The 20,104-nt window shown below is 41.4% G+C and overlaps 1 protein-coding gene across 5 annotated transcripts; it reads right to left on the reverse strand.

Moving 5' to 3' along the window:
- Positions 1 to 2,568: 2,568 nt before the first annotated feature.
- Positions 2,569 to 20,096, reverse strand: kdm1a (lysine (K)-specific demethylase 1a). 5 transcript variants are annotated; one of them, XM_033643115.2, is made up of 22 exons: positions 19,984 to 20,055; positions 19,154 to 19,190; positions 18,264 to 18,557; positions 17,817 to 17,985; positions 17,406 to 17,539; positions 17,223 to 17,301; positions 17,013 to 17,105; positions 16,759 to 16,865; positions 16,368 to 16,449; positions 15,792 to 15,886; positions 14,801 to 14,818; positions 14,469 to 14,611; positions 14,261 to 14,351; positions 12,466 to 12,600; positions 10,180 to 10,253; positions 9,106 to 9,217; positions 8,574 to 8,706; positions 8,294 to 8,481; positions 6,523 to 6,637; positions 5,980 to 6,107; positions 3,898 to 4,044; positions 2,569 to 3,540 (listed from the first exon to the last, which is right to left on the reverse strand). In XM_033643115.2, exons 2-22 carry the CDS (start codon positions 19,181 to 19,183, stop codon positions 3,340 to 3,342), a joined length of 2,568 nt encoding a protein of 855 aa, XP_033499006.1. In that variant the 5' UTR covers positions 19,184 to 19,190; positions 19,984 to 20,055; the 3' UTR covers positions 2,569 to 3,339. The 5 variants fall into 5 exon arrangements, with proteins under 5 accessions (XP_033499006.1, XP_033499004.1, XP_033499005.2 ...); XM_033643113.2 differs by having other exon boundaries at positions 19,139 to 19,190; positions 19,984 to 20,036; XM_033643114.2 differs by having other exon boundaries at positions 17,817 to 17,982; positions 19,139 to 19,190; positions 19,984 to 20,035.
- Positions 20,097 to 20,104: the final 8 nt, after the last annotated feature.

A 20,104-nucleotide genomic window follows, 5' to 3' on the forward strand; every position in this document is an offset into this window, starting at 1 on the left:
ACCAGTAATGTTGGTGAAGATTCTCAGTCATCCAGGTCATGGTAATCTTAAGTGCTATGTCCCCATTCCCATCCACACCTGGACCCATCTAACCCTAACGACACACCAGGGTGTCCAGGGTGGGTCAACGACTCACAGGTGACCTTAACGACTCTGCAAGGGTTCACACCCACACTGAGGTTAGAGGCTGCTACTTTGAACCACTCTAAAAAACGAAATTTTCGTGAAAACCACGTCGCTAAATAGCTAAAACACTATACTGCTGGAAACATTGTTCAGTCATTATATAATCCCTGGCTTTATTTCATATGTGATTATTATGGATGATGTCCAAAAATACTCCTAACAGCATGTGGGAGGTGTTGGTACCTGTGTAAGAGTACATTCCACCCCACACCTATGAATCACCTGAGATGTGCTCAGACTTGCTGTGGTCTCTCCTCCAAAGGACTTTAATAACTCCCTATCACACACTCTATGTCTCTGCCTCTCTATCAAGCTGATGTGGGCTCCAGGCTATTATGAAAAATAACCTCACCAGTCAACAGTTACACACCGCTCTGAGCCTCTGGTTTACCAGGGAGGTGAAAATACCCGAGTGCCGCGGTCCAAACCCCCAGCTCAAATTACTGTTGTTACATCAAACATCTCCTTTGGTCACGATAATAATAACCGCATCTCTGGGGGAAAACAAGGCCTGTGACGCTCGAGAGTGCATGGAAACAGAGGGGCACAGAGCCCTGAAATACAACGCCACAGAGAAGCTCATAGCTCATGGTTGACCATTTTAATCTCCCCCCTCATTCATCAGATCCCCCACTATGTGGAGCTGCTGCCAGGGACCCTCATCTCTCCCTCACACACACACACACACACACACAGTGCCACAGACCCTGGGAAGCAGCCAGACCTGCAATGAAGGAGGGTCATTGGAGGGTCAGAGCAGGAGCAGCCGTGTTACTTTTGCACATGCATGTGCAGAAGTAACACATCTACAGGTGATAGGACAGGAATTTGGAAACAAATAAGACACAGGATTACTTTAACAGCCACTGACTACTTAATATGTAAAGTTAAACAACAGTGAATTCTTTGAAAACCATACATCTGAATTTATTTGCTCTGATCATAGACTGTACAAAATAATGGACGTAACCTCAGGATCGGCACTTTTTTTTAGAGCTTGAAATGATCATATTTGGACAAGAAGTTGGCGTTGTGGAGGAGCGAGGGGTGGATCTGACTGAGAAGCCAAGAACACTATCGGCCGACAGCCTGTCACTGAAGAACTGCCTGCCTTAAATTATGGTAACTTTAAGCCTCAATAAAAAGTAACTGAGTGAGTCATAAAAAATACATTAAAAAAGTACAGTTGTCATGAAGGGGGAAATTAGCTATAGAGACCAAAAGCGTTTTCGTACGAGGCTGTAAACATACTTATTACTGTTGTTAGGTCGGGCATTTTAACATGGGGGTCTATGGGGATTGACTGGCCTCTGGAGCCAGCCTCAAGAGGCCATGAGAGGAACTGCAGTTTTTGGCATTTCCGTGTTTGCTTTATTTTTCAGGCCTGGAGGTTGATGCTTGGTTCCGAATTTACGTCTTTGAAATGAAAATAAGAAATTTCTTGATTTGCAATTTTAAAAAAAGAAAATTTAACGTTTTTTTTTTTTTTTCCAATGTTCAAATTCAGATCTTAAAATTCAAGTTTCATTAAACAAACAAACAAAAAAGATTCAGGTTGCTCAAATTGAATTGGTCAAATTTAGGCCTAAAAATTCAAGTTGAAAAAAATTCTCAGCCACTCAAGATTGGATATAACCTTGAAATCCAGATGCCCCGCCCCTAGCAAATTTGAATTCGCTCTGCACGGGGATCTGGCCCCAACGAGCAGAGCCCATTGAATCGCCTATTGGACCAATCAGATCAGTCTATCTGATAGAAGTTTTTGCCGTTTTGCCGACGGGATACGGCAAAAGCATAAAAGCTATCCAATAGCGTGTGGCGGCATTTAATATGCCTCAGTTAGTGCTGCCCCTTGGTTAGGGTGTATCGGTGAGGGCCAGACTCAAAATCTCTCTAGATTTGAGTCTGGATTTCCAGGCTAGACTGGATAGGCAACTGAGCCTGAACGTTTTTAACAAATGAAGTGACCAATATTCTATTTGATTTTTTTTTGTTTTGTTTTGTTTAAAATTTTGAATATGAGTTTTGACCAATCAAATTTGTGCAACGTGATTCTAATGTTTCAAATTATGGAACTAAAATTTTTGGATCTGAATTTGTGAACAAAAAAAAACTTTCCAAAATTCAGCTTTTGAAACTGCAAATCAAGAAATTTTACATTAGTGTCAAAGAAGTGAGTTCAGAACACAAATTCAGATACATGGTTTTTCAAAGTAAAATATTTAAATTTATATAAACAGTGGTATTTAAATCTCAATGTTTAATACTCTACAGCAGTTATCAAAATTCAAATGTCTCTTATTTGCTTCCACACGGTAAGCACTTTGTTGTGTTAACAATCTGCACACACACGCCATTTTCAAGAACACACTGATCTCGAGATACAGTTTGTCTTCTTTTAATAACAAAACAATCAACAATATAAAAAAGTATGTGATGACAACCATAATAAAATACTTAAACTGCTATGGCAACAAAAAACATTCACAAATCTTTCAACATATCCGCCATTTTTTTCAGCTTTTAATACAAACTATATTCACTACACTCTGCAACCTAAATGATAGAGAGTAAATTTAGGAGGCATACAGCTACAGTACATAGCTATGTGTTAAGACTTGAAGACAACCAAGACAAGGCCTTGAGTTTGAAACAATGCTACTGAGTTGGTCATCTGTCTTACAATATATCTGGCTCTGGGTTGTGTGTACACATTTAGGATTCAGGCGAGGGCACATAAATAGATGTTTGCAGACATGCTCAAAAAGAAATCAAACACACTGAATCGCTTTGAATATAATGCCATGCTTCTGATTTTTATGACCGGTAAATCACACATAAATGATTAGATTACTATGTAACAAAATGGGATTTTAAACTCTTGATCGTAGCCCGAGTCTCTGTAGTAGGTTACACATGTCTCTTTATTTTGCTGGAAATGTAAACAGTCACAAAAACAAGTCCGAGGAACCGAAATGCTTCAATTGAGCAATCACGTTAAACATCATACCTAAAGCCAGGATACAAATTTTCTGTAATTACTTGAGTAAAGGCGATGATGCAAAGTGTTGCAGGGACTTCCTTTGACGAACAGAAATGTCAGAGTTTATCGGTAAACTTTTATATTTTCTACAGGAACTCAGAGAGTCAATTTCAGACGCTGGGGGTGGGCTGAGCCTGCTGAGGGTTGCTGGCAGCCGTGGGAGTGGCCTGTCGGGGAAGTGTGTACATGGCACCCAGGAACTGGTCTGCGATGCGTCCGGCCTCGCGCAGCCCGCTGAGCAGCGCGCCGTGAACTGTAGCGGGGTAATTCCTGATCGTGTGCTCCCCGGAGAAGAAGAGACGAGGGACGGGCTGAGGAGGAAAAAGAAAAGCCACATTGAGACTGAGGCTGGGTTGTGCCGACATGATGGGGAATTAAAGCAAACAGGGGGTTGGTGAGAAAAGAAAAAAGTGTGGTAGTAAGCTGCCAGGTCTAATCAGTCAACACATAAATATGACTCAATCAGCGTGCCAACTTTAAAACATCTGTGTGGGGAGTAGACTGCTCTGCTTTGCTTTGGTTAAGTATGGTGGGCAGGCTGGGATGCCTTTCTCACACACACACACACACACACACACACACACACACACACACACACACACACACACACACATTCTCATCCAAACAAAACTCAACACCATGATTCTGTAATGTGTGTGTGCGTGTACCTGTGAGGCTCCCGGTATAGCAGGTCCAGGCGTGATAGGCTGCGCCATCAGGTCGTAGTCGTTACCCGAAGAACCTGCCGCAACATATGAGTAGGAGCCCCGTGCCCAGGGGTCCGCACGCCAACGAGTGACCACAGTCTCCTTTGGCTGCCATGACGACAAACAACAACACATACTTCTTAGGGGTTTCCATGATGATATTAGAGGGACCTGTAAACAGCTGGATGGCGAACAGTTCCAACGCTGGCCTCCATGCATATGATTTTATCCCATTCGAAACCATAAGCAAATGATTTATAATGACGGGTGGTTTGGATACGACTTTCACATGTGCTCTGCTCGCTGTGTAAAGTTCTGCTGGCTATGGGGGTCGACTCAGGAACAGACTTGACATTCCGCTCAAAATAGTGGAAAACCCAGAGAAAACACTAATGATGGAGCTTAGAAAATATAACCCACCACTACTTTTCTGTAAACAACAAACATAATACAGATGTATTTGAACAGAACTGCCAGCTATGTCTAATTGTGAGGACATCATGTTCCAGAGGGATATACAATTTGGTACATGGGCTTGGGGTTAAATTAAAGTAGAACTAAAAGTGAAAAAAGGAAAAAACTCAACATGGACTGGAAATATCACCCAAGTGTGTGAGTCTTTGATAGGCAATAGGTTGCATCTTATGTGACAGTCTAATGACGATAAGCTTCTGGGGGCAACTGCCAATGTTTCAGACACTCTGGTGTAGCATGCAGATATCCAGACCAAAACTTCCTCTTTTATATGCCGGTCTTTTCAGCTAATCTCTTTAAACAGGTATTTGCAAATAAATGCAGATAAATACATTTTTTAAAAAAGCTAATATAAAGCCAAATTATCGTCAGATGATAGCCGATGTGTTCTACGACTGCATTTCGGATAATGTGTTTGCTTCTCAACACACTGTTTACTAGGGGTGGGTATCAACCAGAGGCCATTTTATACGATAATATCACCATACATAAGTAACAATACAATATCATTGCGATTTTAATGTTACAATATGCTGAATGTTGCGATAAAACATATTTAGTTTTATTGAATAAAATAAACTAGTCTGTTCATCTCACTTCTGTCGTTTTACTGCAGCAAAAACTGAATAAATAACTTTCTTATTATATAATTTCAGTGGGATACCAAAAGTTTCATTTGTATATTGATAATTGATATAATTTAAAAAAAATCGATACTTAGTGTGCATGTAACGATACAATATTGTCACACAAAAATATTGCGATACTATGTTCTATCAATTTTTTCCCCCATCCCCTACTTTTTACCTGTTGCTACAATGCCACAAGTCAGTACTACTCAGCCGAGGTGGGGCCGAGTCGATTTTTTGCAAGTCACAAGTAAGTCTCAAGTCAATGCACTCAAGCCCTAAGACAAGACACGCAAGTCTCAAGTCCTCAACTCTGAGTTTGGAGTTCTAAACAAGTCTTAAAACACTCTTCACCAAATGTAACGCCATTTTAACAACAGAGAAATACTATGTTAAATTTTTTTTTTTTTTTAATTTGTTAAAGCAAGTGCGACTGATCTGATTTTTTTTTTTTGTGCTGACATTGCATTTTCACAGCACTGTTAACCAGCACCACAACAGAATGAATTTTGTTTCTGTCCTGTCTTGTTGTATTTAACTCATATCATATTGGAAAAACTGTCTATAACTTTCTCTTTCCGAATTTGTAGGACATTTCTTGTTATACAAGTCATCCTTTAAATTCATATTGTATGATGTTGCATGTTTTATGTCTACATGGAAAAAAAAGAAGGGAAATGAACTGATTCCTGGCATACTTTTTAAAAAAAACATATTTTATTTTTTTGTTAAGTCGAGTCTAAAGTCATCAAATTTAAGAGTCTGATTCAGGTTGACTTGAGGTTAGGTCATGTGACTTGAGTCCACACCTCTACTACTTGAACTATAAACCAATACCAAAACGCTTCTGATACCAAAATCTTGTCCTGCTGCCTACAGATTCAGCACACATATGCAGCTATCTGTTTAAGAGTTTATAAATGAAGCACAAATGGTTTACCTGTGGTACAGCGCTACTTCCAAATATTCCTTTGAGAATGGCCAGGCAGCGTCCGACAATCACGTCATCACTGATGTTCTCCATGATGCCAGCGGCCTCACCTGCCATCAGAGCAAGTAGGATCGGGGCTGAAAAGAGCAAAGGCACGTTGTTAGAGACTTGTTATGAATGCAGAGATCAGACACTTTAATTTGATGCTTTCAAGAGCTTATTTTTGGACAAATCATGTTTTTCTTATTTAAGCATTGCAGGTAACTAGTATGCCGTGTATGTAACCCCACGCAGAGGTAGTTTTTTATGTAGGATATATATGGTTATATGGTTATATGGTCTACATTTAGCCAACAGGTAAGTGCAAGTTTAAAGTAAGAAGACAGTGTGAGGTGAAAGTTTAAAGATGTAATTTGATTAAATGTTTGTAGCATCAAAACCTCACACACATCCTGGAATGTATGAGAGAAGAAAACGGGCGTATACTGACAGGAAATATGTCTCAATACCACATCGCTCTGCAAGGTGAAACTAAAAGGCATCTCTTGTCACCTTTGTAGAGGTTCCAGAAGAGGAAAAGTTCGCCCCGACTTGCTGTGGTGGAGCCGACGTGACCAAACAGGTTGACACTGGGATCCCAGAAGACGCGGTCAAAACACAGCACCACCTTCAGACAGGGAGGAGCACAACGTAAGAACACTCACACACCAATCACAGTGCTCATTTCAATCAAAGGCTCCACTGCCTGTTGAAGCACATCTCAGGTTCAACACATTTACCTCCATCATTTATAGATATGAATGTGTGTATGATACAGCGCCCTCTGCTGGAGACTCAGCGTTAGTAGCAGCTCAGATTGCATAATAATGCAGTATTCTCCTCAGTGCTGCAGCAGAATTAGGAGATAAACTACTCTGCTGCAGATGATGCTCGGCAACAGAGGGAGAGCGCGAGAGCTGGTGGGTCAGGAGTGACGCAGAGTGAGCACTCTGATCGGATTACTGACACACTGGCAAAAAAAAAGCACCTTTCATTTGCACGCCATCTGACTGCCTCTACACTCCTATACTTCACACATATCCCATGCCACCCTTTCGATCCAACTCTCCATCCTAAATCCGAGCCCAGATGTAAGCCAGGATACAGCAGAATCCCCTTAGGCATGGAACACAGTCATTTTCTGACTATTCATTGTTTTTTGGCGCTCTCCCACTGAAGGTCAAGTTCCTAGCGTAAGGACACTGCAGCAGAACGAGAAACAGGAGGTCTCTCTAAGGAATAAAATCCTCAGTCCTGCTGGAAGCACACTACATGATTTAAAACCTGACTTGAACTCTGCTTTTAACACTGTTACTCATTTCAAGACTGGATGGTTTGCACTGGACTGCACAACATGTGACAATCACACTTAGCACACCTTGTCCTGTAGTGGGTGTTAGGACTGGGCGATATGACGGTATATACTATGAGACTGTAGAAGTGTGTCAACTGGCAGAGATCTGGCATTACTATTTCTACTGCTGAGTTATTCATGGCTGGATTCTGTTTGTACTGGAGTGTGATGTTGCAGCTTCAAAGTAGTTGGGCAGGGGGAGGAGCATGAAGCTGTAAATACAGAAACCTGTAACACTTGAAATTATTGTTCTCAAGAACCTTTAAGCTTCCGTTTTGAAAGAATTTTAGCTTTGCTGTTATGAGTCCTTTTAACTCAAGATTTTAGTCATGTTGCCCATCCCGAGTGGACGGGGGTTGGCACTAAAGTCTCTGGCCTCTAGGGCTGCCACGATTAGTCGACTAATCAATGACTAATCGACTATTAAAATAATCGGTGACTATTTTAGTAGTCGACTAATCGGTTTGAGTCATTTTTCATAGAAAAGCACTATAAAAGTACCCCAAAATACTCTTACTGCAGCTTCTTACGTTCAGATATTGGCAGCTTTACACACTCTCCCGTGACAGTGAACTAAAACCCTTTGGCGTGAGTACGAAACAAGACATTAGATGATGTAATTTTGGGGTTTGGGCGAGACAGACCGTCATTCTTCAACATTTTAATACATTTTTCGATGAAATGATTAGTCAACTAATCGAAGAAATAATCGACAGATTAGTCGACAATGAAAATAATCGTTAGTGGCAGCCCTACTGGCCTCCCATTTAAACGTCAGAATACTCAGGACTGTCTTGACTATATCAAATGTGTTGAAGTTTTACAACCAGTCTGGACAAATCAGAATGAGATCCTTAAGTTTGGTGAACTGGATAGGGATAACGGGATAGAAGTACTGAAGCTCTGTCTGATAAATGCTAAACATCATACCTTGTTGAGGTTGCCAAAGCCCATCCTCTGTATAGCAGACGTCTTCCACTCAGGCAGCGGAGGAACAAACTGCACAGCGGGGGGCTGCTGCTTCAACACGCCGAGAGGAAGGGTGCACAGCACGGCGTCACACTTGTATATGAAGGTCTGGGTCGTGGACCGAGTGTTGACTGCGATCACCTCGCAGCCTGGAGAAAGAACACATGAAGAAGTGTTTAAACGGACACTGTACATCCATATGAACATCGATAATGAAAACCAAAGTGGCGGAAGAACGTACCAGAGGCTGTGTAACGGACCTGCCGCACCGCTGTGTTTAGTTTGATGTCTAAGCCTTCAGCCAGGGCCACGGGGACACAAGAGTAACCATTTCTTACTGTCAGGTGGCTGCCAGTGAACTCAAAGTCATCATCCTGTGGATAAATAAATAACATGTTATGGCAGAGGTAGTTAAACTAAGAAGAAGAAGATATACTTTATTAATCCCCAAGGGAAATTAAATTCTTTCCACTCCGTCATATACACACACAGGCCTGAAATACACACACATGCATAAACAGGACCTATACATGCATTAAATGGGCACCTCTCCAGCTACTGGTCCATGCTCCATACTCGGTCCCTATGGGGACTTGAACCTGCGACCCTCCAGTTCCCAAGCCAAGTCCCTACGGACTGAGCAACTGCCACCCCAGTAAACTAGCAAGAACTTTTTACACACGTGACCGTAAAAGGCCCAAGGGTCTTTGTAGTGCAAGACCATTGTCAGCACTACACGCTTATGACACTATAAAATAAGTACGTGTATATACCTGATCCCAATGCTTGAGTGAAAGGGTGGAGAGGGGTGTAGCGTTGGCAAACTCCAAGTTGGCAAAGTGCCAGTCGAGGATCTGCCGATCCCTGGATGACAGGTAAACATCACTGTGGGAAAGAAGGGAAGGAAAGCGATGTTGTGATGCATACTGACAGCTATTCAAGCATCAGAGGAACAGGTTCACTCATGCACAAGTGAGAGCTTAACTCAAACTGGTGCCAACGTCATAATACATATTTGAACATAGCATTAACTGGAACTTTAAAAAGGAAATTGGCAAATTGCCACAGGACATACACAGGTAAACATGTGTTGCTAAGGGCTGCGGGCCTCCAGCATGCAATTATCTTTTATTACCTATAAGTACAAACTATTTTCACTCCAGCACATGAGCCAATATTGCTTCAACAAAAACCAGTCCAGCATACTTAGTCTGGATGGCTCCTGATTAGAACAATTAATAAAGAAGTCTTCGGGAGATGTGCAGCAGTTACATCACAGGCTAATACACTGATCCAAAGCAGACCAACAAGCTGCTGCTGCTAACTCTGTTCCTCGCTGGAGTCAAATAAGTGCTTCACGCAGTTATTCATTACACTGAACCTTTCCACACCCTGGGATGTTTGTGCCTCAGGTTCTCAAATATACAAGTTTTACTGATGAGAAAAAAATGTCTTTGGATCGCCCTGGGGCACAGCAACCGTTTACCAAAGAGAAACACATGTTCGAAATACAAGCCGACATCTCTAATGACAAAACAGAGCTGGGAAGAATGACAGAAATATGTTTGGTGTTATTTTACTATTGTCCAGTAATGATATATCTACACTATCACATATTAATAAGGTATGTATTTTCCCTCTCATAATAAATTGTGATTAAATAAAGAGTGATTCAACCATTAAACAAAAGAAAATTAGCATGCAAAGAAAAGACAGATGATTAAATAAAGCCACAACACACTCATCCCTCTCTACTGTGCATTTCAACTAAAGTGATACCAAATTAAAAGAGAAGGAGTGGCAGCAGCAGTTGAGGTTTACACTGAACCTTCAGATGGATTAGTTACCTGGGTGGATTGGCCTCCAGCTCCTGCAGCTTCTCCTCCAGCTTGACCTGCATCTCCACCAACTCATCATACTCCTACACAGGGACACAGGCAGACAGTGAGGAGATGCAACTCATGCATCACTGCTGAGAAATATTGATACAATAGCAATTATTTTATTTTTGAGTATTTGTGATCATCAATATTTATCACAATTAAAACTATGAGCTACAACTTAAAAAGTAATTGAGAAGCAAAACTACTTGGCATATTTTATCAATGTCTTGACAATTTTAAACTACAACTCACAATTAAGATTAGAGGTGTACCGACTGGACGATGAACTGATAGTCCATTGAAAGAAAATTTATCACCAAATATTTTGGTAATCGATTCATTGTTGGAGTCATTTTTAAAGCAAACATGTCAAATATTCGATGGTTCCAGCTTCTTAAATGTGACAATTTGTTGCCCTCTTTTTGGTCACTTATGAGAGTATGAGGGTTCCTCGAGTGCGGAGTTTGCATGTTCTCCCTGTGTCAGTGTGGGTTTTCTCTGGGTACTCCAGCTTCCTCCCACAGTACAAAGACACGCAGGTTAATTGGTGACTCTAAATTGACTGTAGGTGCGAATGTGAGTGTGAATGGTTGTCTGTCTCTATGTATCAGCCCTGTGATAGTCTGGTGACCTGTCCAGGGTGTACCCCGCCTCTCACCCACTGTCAGCTGGGATAGGCTCCAGCCCCCCCACGACCCTTAACAGGATAAGTGGTTCCAGAAAATGAATGAATGAAGGATAGTAAATGAAGAGTCTTCGGGTTTTGGACAAAGTAAAGATGTCATTTTAGGTTCTAGGAAACTGTGATGTGCATTTTTCACTATTTTGACATCTTTAAGATAAAATGATTAATCAATTAATCATGAAAATAATCGGCAGTTTAATCAATAAGGAAAATAATCATTAGTTGCAGCCCTAATTAAGATGTATTTTCGTGTTACAGTACTGCTAATGTGCTAACATTTTACAATTATATAACGATATTTCACATCAAACTGAAGTGCTGTCAGACTTCAGGGGCCCTGTCTCTAACCAGGTGAGCATGTGTTGCATGCATGTGCGTGTGTGTGTCCAAGGTACACACCCAGAGGGTTTCAGGTCATGTAGAAAGGACACACAGTCTTGACGGAAAGGGCTGACTCAACCTGTTCATCAGGTCACCACAACAGAACCAACTACAGCAGCAACACGGAGTCTGGTAATACCACCTACAGCGTCAGCCCCCAGGACACAGCTTGACTGAGCCAAGTCTAGAAAAATTTACATCCTAATGATGCCTCCGAGCTAGTCAGCAAGCTGACCTGGGAAAATACTACAAACGGCAAGAATACTGGAAAATATCCCAGCATAAATATCCTGACACAGCCTTAAAGTCTTGTTATATGGTGTAGTCATGCATGTCATGAGCGCACGCACACACACACACACACACACACACTCTTAAATGCTCATTCTGTCTTGTGTGTGTGTGTACATCCGCAGACATACAGAAAGTCAGACTGTGATTCAAAAGCCTTCAAGTGGTTTCTCAAACAGCGGATGGGTCACAGACAAATTCAGCTCAGACACCAGCTGTGTTTAAACCAACTAAAACCTCCTTCTAAAATACACACATAGCAGTAGTGGAGGTGATTTATCTGAAGCAAAAATAAAACAGCAGCGCTCGCTCTAATAATACATCCTACCGAGGCATTAAACCACTTAAACACAGCCTGTCTGGTTTACTTAGAGAGCACGGCATTAAAATTCTGTCAGGCATCCACCCTGACCTAGTAAACCATAAAATATCCATTTTACATGCTGGTATTTCTGCATTATAATACCACTGCAAATGATTTGATCTTTAAATTAAATGTTTCTGTCCTGCAAATTGTGGTGGTCGAACCTTCTGACCTGCAGGTACACCTAGTAATCAACAAAGGAAACATGATATTGCTTCAAAGTAGTTCAAACTACAGCATCAGTCACTATGTAACACCCACAACACCACAAACATAGTTGGAAATAGTTAGCTTTAAACTTAACTGCCTTGACATGAGTATTTTAAGTCCTGCAGCCTGATAGTAATGAAAGAGTCACACAGGAGTCTGTTCTGGATGACAACCTGTCTACATAACTGCCCACAGCTTGTAAATATTTGTACGAAGTGTAAAATGATGTAAGAGCTCTATTGTAACTTTCTCCTGTCACTCTTCAGCTGTTTGATGATCACATATCTATTTCTTTTCCTCAAATAGTGCCTGAGCTCACTTTGCAGAGCGCGGTGAGGTCGCGGTGCTTGCTCTTCACCAGGAACTCAGCTGTGATATCTCTGGGTGGTTTGACTTCACTGGCTTCTTTATACTGCTGATGGAGCTCCTTCACCCGCTCCTTAGTGGTCACCATCTACAGAGGAGAGACGGGGAAAGAGAGGAAGGAAGTCAGAAGATGATGGTGGATGAAAGGAAAGAAAATTCACTGTGTGCTCCAGTTCCCATACTACAATACTGGTGAGTATGCCAGAAAAAAAGTAGCATGTCCCAATACAAAATATGTCAAATGCAGTACACAAAAAATACCAGGATGTTCTACTACGTTCGGTCACATTTTGCAGTATGTAAGCTAGCATGCTTTTCTGGCTATTTTGACCCACAATCCTCTGCACAGTCACACCAACTGAGCTGCATACATCTGACAGCTTGACAGCTCACTGACATCTGACAGAAGCCGCAATGATGGATGACACAGCATTCAAGTGAGTGATGACCAGTCGAATAGATAGTAATCATAGGAACTGTTTAAGATAATAACTATGACATTAGCAACGTCACTGTTGTGCAAATAATACTGCATGTTAGAATCTACAATGTATGCAGTTATAACCTAAAAGTTAAAACTACATACACTGCAGAGTAACAACAGCAGAGCTCTCCAGGTCAATCTCCATCTTTGGCGAGCTCATAGAAAAGCATTGTTTTGTTGTACCTCTGAGGTAACGTTAAGTGCTAACATTAAAATATGCTGTGTTCGAAATCGCATACTTTTCCTTTTCTCTGCAAATTTCGCACTACAGACTGCACTGGATATATGAGCCAGAGGGTCAAAGTTAAAGACGGATGCTTTGTAAAGATAGCTGCAGCACTTACTGAAAGTAAAAAGAAGAAGTATGTGATTCAGAACACAGAGTCAGTATCAATAAAGTGATTATGTTGTTGAAACTCAACACCCATAATTGGCCTCTGAGTCAGGTTTACTGCCTTATTTAGGGTCAACTTGCAACTCGGCTTTGAGTGCCTGAAATTTTGCACATCAATCTGAAACTGAAACCATTAACGTTCCAGTCTAAAACCTGTTTTTCTTACAGTAACGACACTCTAAGACTGCCATCAGCTCTGTCACCAGTTTACAAGAAGCGTACTCCATCTTTAAGCTCTCTAATTTCTCTCCCAATTAAGCAAACATAACTGACAAGCTAACTGACAGGTGTTTGCCAACTTTGAGCAGTAATGAAATGTTGACGGCCCTTCTCTTTTTCCTTCAGACACATAGACTGCAAAAAAGAAGTGGACGTAGCCACTGTGACATCACCCACTGGTATGTAAGCTACTGTTTTGAATCCTTGGGTTTGGCATTTTGGCTGTCCCCATCTTGTTTTTCTGGATAGCATACACAATGCTACGCCTCTATCCTGATTGACAAGCTGCAATGGTAGGAACCTGTCAATCACAAGGTAGCCATTATTGATTATTTTACCCTGAATGGGACAATAATTTACAAAATGAACACATGAAACTAACCAACCAGTGGGGTCGCCTCCTGCTGGCCATTAGACAGAATGCAGGTTTGAGGCACTTGGCATGGGCTTCACTTATCAGACCAGAAGGCTACGTCCATTATTTTGTCTCGATTCAAATATGACAGAAGAAAATGAAAATGAAAAGTTTTTTTTGTCACTTTTAAAGGTTTCCCTGTCAGTCGTCTTAAAGGATAGCTCAACACTTTCAAGTGTTGTAGCACTGTTCTGGAAGCACCAACTTGACAGCACAACAACTTTACTTGTCCTCACCTTGTTGAGAAGATCCCTGAGTTCTTCCTGAGTCTTCACAATCTTCTTCCAGTGCTCTATCTGCTCATCTTTCACATGCTTTTCCTGCAACCTACACACACACACAGACACAAGATTGGGATTAGCATATTTGTGTGTATCTGTATACATCTCTTCTTTGGGTACAGGATACACATGTCACCATCTCCCACATGTGTGCCATACTCACTGTATAACCACCTCCAGGGCCTGACCCAGAGAAACAGGTTTGTTGTTGAGGAAGTTAAAGTCCAGCTGGTGGCTGAGGAAGGAGGTGGCCTCCAGCAATCTGTTGAACTCCTGCTCCACCATCTCGTCTTTTTCTTTTGGCACCTGGACACACAATCAAACAACAAGGCCATTGGACCATCGGTCACTCCAATGACAAATTGATGACATTTATACATCACTCCAGTGTCTATTTCTTCTCTTACTGGGACAAGAATTTAACCCACTAATTCACGTCTATAAACAGAGAAAGCATTGGTGGGGAATGTATTACATAAACAAACCAATACTTACACTCGTGCATCGTTCACCCTTGAGTAGTCCACCAAAGGACGAACATGGAGGAGGTGCAGAGACAAGAGGGAAGGGGAGACAGAGAGAACATGTTAGGTAAACACATCTGTAACCTTAAACAGGTTTTCACCAACTAAAACATGTACATTTAATTTGCCTTTTCCTGCAGAGGAGGAAACCAATTACACATGATGTGGATGCTTCAAGAGCCCTGCTGGCTAGTCTCTACTTCAATGGAGGTGCCCCGCACATGAACCTAAACATCCTACTACTGTTGCTGCCACTTGACAGACAGAACAAAAACGCAAAGGGAAAACACTGTTTATTTCCAATCTAATGACATTAGGCCATATCTGTTTTCTAGTGCGCTTTGTTCTGAGAGGAACTGGAGCCGTTGTTGATGACACGCAAGGGTAAGCAGTTAAATGGATTCACCGTTCATTGTGTTTTTTTGTGGCTCATGGAAAACCAGATCTCTGCCTCAGGACAATAGCAAGGCTTAGAGAACAACTGTAAGACCAAACACAGAGCACTTCTATGCCATGAGGGAACTCTTGTGCATAAGTAAACATCTTCTGGTAAAGGAAGTAAACAACACAAGGTCTGGGTTTTAAAAATGTAATCTGGGCACACATATCTAACGCAGATGTTTGTAAGTGAACTTGACCTGTGGCATCGCTAAAACTGTCAGAATGACTGAAGCAGGTACATATTTTTCAGGCAGCAGATGGCTGGAATCAATCACATGCATGGTCTAGCTGCCATTAACCTCTTTGCCATTTATCAAACTGTAATTTCTTGGCTTTCAGAGCAGCTTTTTTGTTGCAAAAAACAGTCAACAACAGAATATTAAGCCTTTGACAGCTACAGTAAATACTTAATCATCTCTGCATCTACTTGTTTAATATGAAAACATCCTGAGGAGCCTGGCAATGGCAGCATAATGGATGAGAGCCAACTCAGTTTACCGATTAAGAAATGTCATACTCACAGCCTGGCCATTGGCTTCATAGAGTGGACACTTCTGTTTTATCTTGGCCAGCTCCATGTTAACCTGCTTGCTGATCACTGCCATGGGATTCCCTCCTGAACAAGCACACACACAATTATCAGTGACACACATACATGGACAATAACACCATCTACAGGTAGACTTTAGTAACTGTGGAGCCTCTGAGAAATGTTATCTGACTTATTAAAGGATGCTTTGACTTGTCACTGTTGTAAATGACTTCAGTATGGGGCTGAAACAGTATAAGATTTTTAAGGTATAATACCTTCTCAGAGGAAAAAACAAACAAAAAAACAATCACAATTTTACAGTATATAATATTACATAATTAGAATTATCATTATTATCAGTACAATGTCTTTTTAGGAATTAAAACATTTGTTTTTGGTGAACAAATGGTTTATTATAAATCAAACTTGAGATCCTCCATCCAGTTTTTATTCATTCAAATGTACATGGTATGATAAACATCAATTTTTGTACCCTGGTATACAGTTTCATGGTGTACTGGTGCTACCCTAACTCAGTATTCACATAAAAATCACTGAATCTTACCCAGTCCTGTCACCACCATGGCACCGAGATCAGCAACATAGTTCCCCTTCCTAAATGTGGCCACTCTGCCTCCAACACGGTCCTGCATGGAAAAAATAAGTCAAATTATTTCTACAATAACTTGGTAAACTTGTCAAAATTCTAAACTTATAAAATTAGTAAGGTTATTTTAGTTCACTCGATTGGTTATCATATAAACCCTTAGAAAACATATGTATACCTTAATATATAGAGTGTATGGGGGTGGCTCTTACCTCACACTTATTAATTATAAAAATACAGTTTATTTGTTATAATCACAAAATGATTTATACCAATAGCTAGTAAGTAAAATGTGACAAAACCCAAAACATCGGTATATGTAAAATGACAGATCCTGCTGGTGACCTACCCTGGCCTCCAGTACTGTAACATCCATTCCGAAGCTCTGCAGCTGCCTGGCTGCAGCTAACCCGGACACACCTCCACCAATGACGATAACCTTCCCAGTCTTCTTAGCTGCGACAACACGCAGGGAAAACATTAACTGGGTATCTTTACACCACTGACCATTCCCAGGTCAGTGTTTCTGAATGGTTCTGAAATGAATCACTTTGGCTAATTGCTGGTGTTATTTTACTGGTGCAATAAATGAAGTGAACTTACTTGGTAAAGGCTTGACCCTCTTGTAAATGCCAAAGTTAATGAGACCGTGCCTTTCTAAGTAGCTGTGTATCCTATGGACCAGCACTGCATCACCTAAAAAGAGAACCAAAAAAAAAAAAATCTCAACTTCTGCACGACTACAATCTTCTAGCAGAAAGAAACTAAAGTTTACAAAATAAATTTGAAATAAAGTACAATTTAATGTCTCACTGTTGTATGGAGCTTCGAGCTGCTGCGCTGTGGCCTCAAAGGTCAGCTGGATCTTAGGGTTGTCCAACCACAGTTGGAGCTGTATGACGTTAATATAAATTAACATACAGTTGTACATATGTTTAAAACGATGATCCCATAGTCGTTGATTTTTTAACACAAAGTGTCTACACAGGGACTTACCGTACGGTTGCGGATGTAGAGGAAGACCTTCTGAGTCTGCTGGGGGCCGCTGATGATGTCAGGGAAGCAGGCGGCCTCTTGGGATGTCATACGGTCATGAGGAAGACGGCTCTGGAAAGCAGCTCCCTCCACACCTAAAGGTAATGTACATGTCACTACTCTTAAACAGTACTGAGTGTCATCTAGAATTAATTCAAGACCAGAAGAAAGAGCATTCATATGCAATGAGCTCCAAAATGAAATTGAACACAGGGTACTTTGCCAGACTATGAAAGACACAGCCATCATGTTAGGAAGAAGAATCTCTGCATTCTTGCCTGAAGAAAAGCTCAGGCTTTCTATTATGTTCCTCATTAATAACATCAATATGAATTCAGTGCTTTGATACGATACGTCACGTTTCCGACTCACCAGACGGCTCCTCTGGTTCACTGTCATTCTCTTCCTCTGGTGGTGGAGCTGGTGGAGGGATGACCTGCTTCCTCTCTTTCTCTGCCTTGGCATTCCTCTCCTCCTCAGAGTAGTACTCGTCCTCCGATAGATTAGCCAGGCTCTCGTCCATCTCGCGGTACTCCACCTGCAACAGTAGGCACAATAAAAGCATCATTAAAACCATGAACATGATGCAGCACAGACTGAGATATAAAGTCTGTTGCCAATTTCCACTGGGACACAAATGCAAGTGAGAGCCTGTGACTTCAGATGAAGACTGATATTGCACCTAAAGCTTAAATGAAGAGGCACGCATTGATCCTTTAAAACAAATTCGTCTTTACAATTTTTGCTCTCACTCATCATCAGTTTTGGCAACATCTGTTCCTCCCAGAGCGGGAGGAAGCAGAACCCTAAAATGTTTACTTTTGCTCGCTTGCGACGGCTTGTTCTGCGAACTTCAGCTGAGTCTTGGTCAGCCCCCCCAGGGCCTGCTTGGTGAGGCAAGGGGGCTCCTCCAGGCTCCCCACTAGGGGATGACCTCTCCTTTTTCTTTACATCCATAGGGCCCGCAGCTGAGGCTGACGGCCCAGTCTGGGCATCAGAAACAGGGGCCCTATCCCCACCCGCTGCTCCCGCAGTAGATGAAGAGGAGGAGGAAGAGGAGCCAGCTTCTGATTTCTTGCTAGAGAGCATCATGGAGGATGTTGGAGGCCTCTCCTGAAGAAAAGGGGGAAACAGAAATATGATGAAATCCATCAAAATGAAACAGACAACAGCCCAAGTTACAATACTTTTTGAGGGAAATGGTTGAGATTTGAGTGTTCAAAAAAGTGTAATAAAAGAAAAAGATAAGAAAATATTCCTAACAGAAAAGATGAAAATGATGAAGTGTGGGTTGTGCGTGCAGAAAACAAACAACCAAACAAAAAAATATATTTGAGGTTTGTGCGATTTGTGGTGTTCCCAAACTTGTTTGAAAATTATAGCCTAAAATACTTCAAATGTAAAACCTACAAAATCCATGCCAGATGGTTACTTTTACTACTCACTAGTAGGTGTCACACAAATTAACTCATGAAAAAAGCATTCATTGACACCCCCCTATGTCAGCTGGTCACTTTTCTGCTGGGGACATTGAATGCACCTGCAACAAAAGGCTAACAACCACCAAATGCTGTCTGGCTTTGGGAGATACTTCACCCAGAATAATTACATCTGCATCGCTGAATGATTTCAGTAACACTAACTGTGCATGAATGTCATGGTTTATGAAATGAAATCTCCATGGTTACAGTAACCTTGTCTTGTTTTACCCATTTCTCCGTGCACCTGGTAATATCCATTCAAACACTAAGAAATAAAGACAGAACCAGAAATATGATTACGAACAGGACTAACTAGACAAAAAACGTTGGCCTTTAACATTACTTCCATTGAGTTTAGCCTAGCTACATATTTTGAAAACCTATTGGCAAATATCCACAGAATAATGCAATGCAAGACAGTCATCAAGTGTGTCACCATTCCGTTAGCTCAGTGGTTTTCAGGACTTAGCCAAGTGGGAATATCCACTCGAGAAAACCCGACAAATCTGAAATGGTGCCCGTATGAACCCTGGTGTTTGATTAATACATTTTAACAGGTAGATTAGCCGGACACCTTTATTGCGACGAGACCTTTGGTAGTCCCGTGATTGACCAAATTGACTTTTGTTAGCTAGCGAGTTAACTGCAAAGCTAGCAGTAGCACGGCTATCAACGTTAGCTTTCGTTAGCTAACGGTAGCTTTGTTCATAGCAGCGACTAACACATAATTCAGATTAATAATATATTCTTTTAATATGACTGAAGCAAAAGCTGTACTGTAAATATAGTTAAGAACGCTTCTAAATGGATTTCCTTTCAAAATTTTATTACGAGACCATGCTATGTTAGCTAACGCCGCTAACAATGAGACCTGTCTGGCTAGCACCAGCAGCGGCACAGTAGCAGGTGCGACCTAGCAAAAAAGCAACCGCAGGCTTCGCTTCCGAAGAGATCTGCATCGATAAAATAACAAAATGTTGGGCAGACTTCCTTACACCAGATAGCATTGTTTTTTTTTAATAAGGGCAAGGATTAAATATTGAAAAATATAATATTACCTCGCAGTCCTCCGAAGATGTCAACACAAAGACGGCACAGTAGCACGTCTCCTTTCAATGAACGCTTACGTGATTGGTGGATCAGAGACGTTACCCAACACCACCCAGCGAAATGATTCGT

The sequence above is a fragment of the Epinephelus lanceolatus genome, chromosome 15 (assembly GCF_041903045.1).
Source record: "Epinephelus lanceolatus isolate andai-2023 chromosome 15, ASM4190304v1, whole genome shotgun sequence".
Classification (NCBI taxonomy): domain Eukaryota; kingdom Metazoa; phylum Chordata; class Actinopteri; order Perciformes; family Serranidae; genus Epinephelus; species Epinephelus lanceolatus.

Coding starts and splice junctions, on each gene's coding strand:
- kdm1a (XM_033643113.2), bottom strand. CDS start 19,183: ATGGATATTACCAGGTGCACGGAGAAATGGGTAAAACAAGACAAG. Junction 12,601..14,260: donor TCAGGGATCTTCTCAACAAG/GTGAGGACAAGT, acceptor TCTCCTCTGTAG/ATGGTGACCACTAAGGAGCG. Junction 4,045..5,979: donor GAAGTAGCGCTGTACCACAG/GTAAACCATTTG, acceptor TCGTCATGGCAG/CCAAAGGAGACTGTGGTCAC.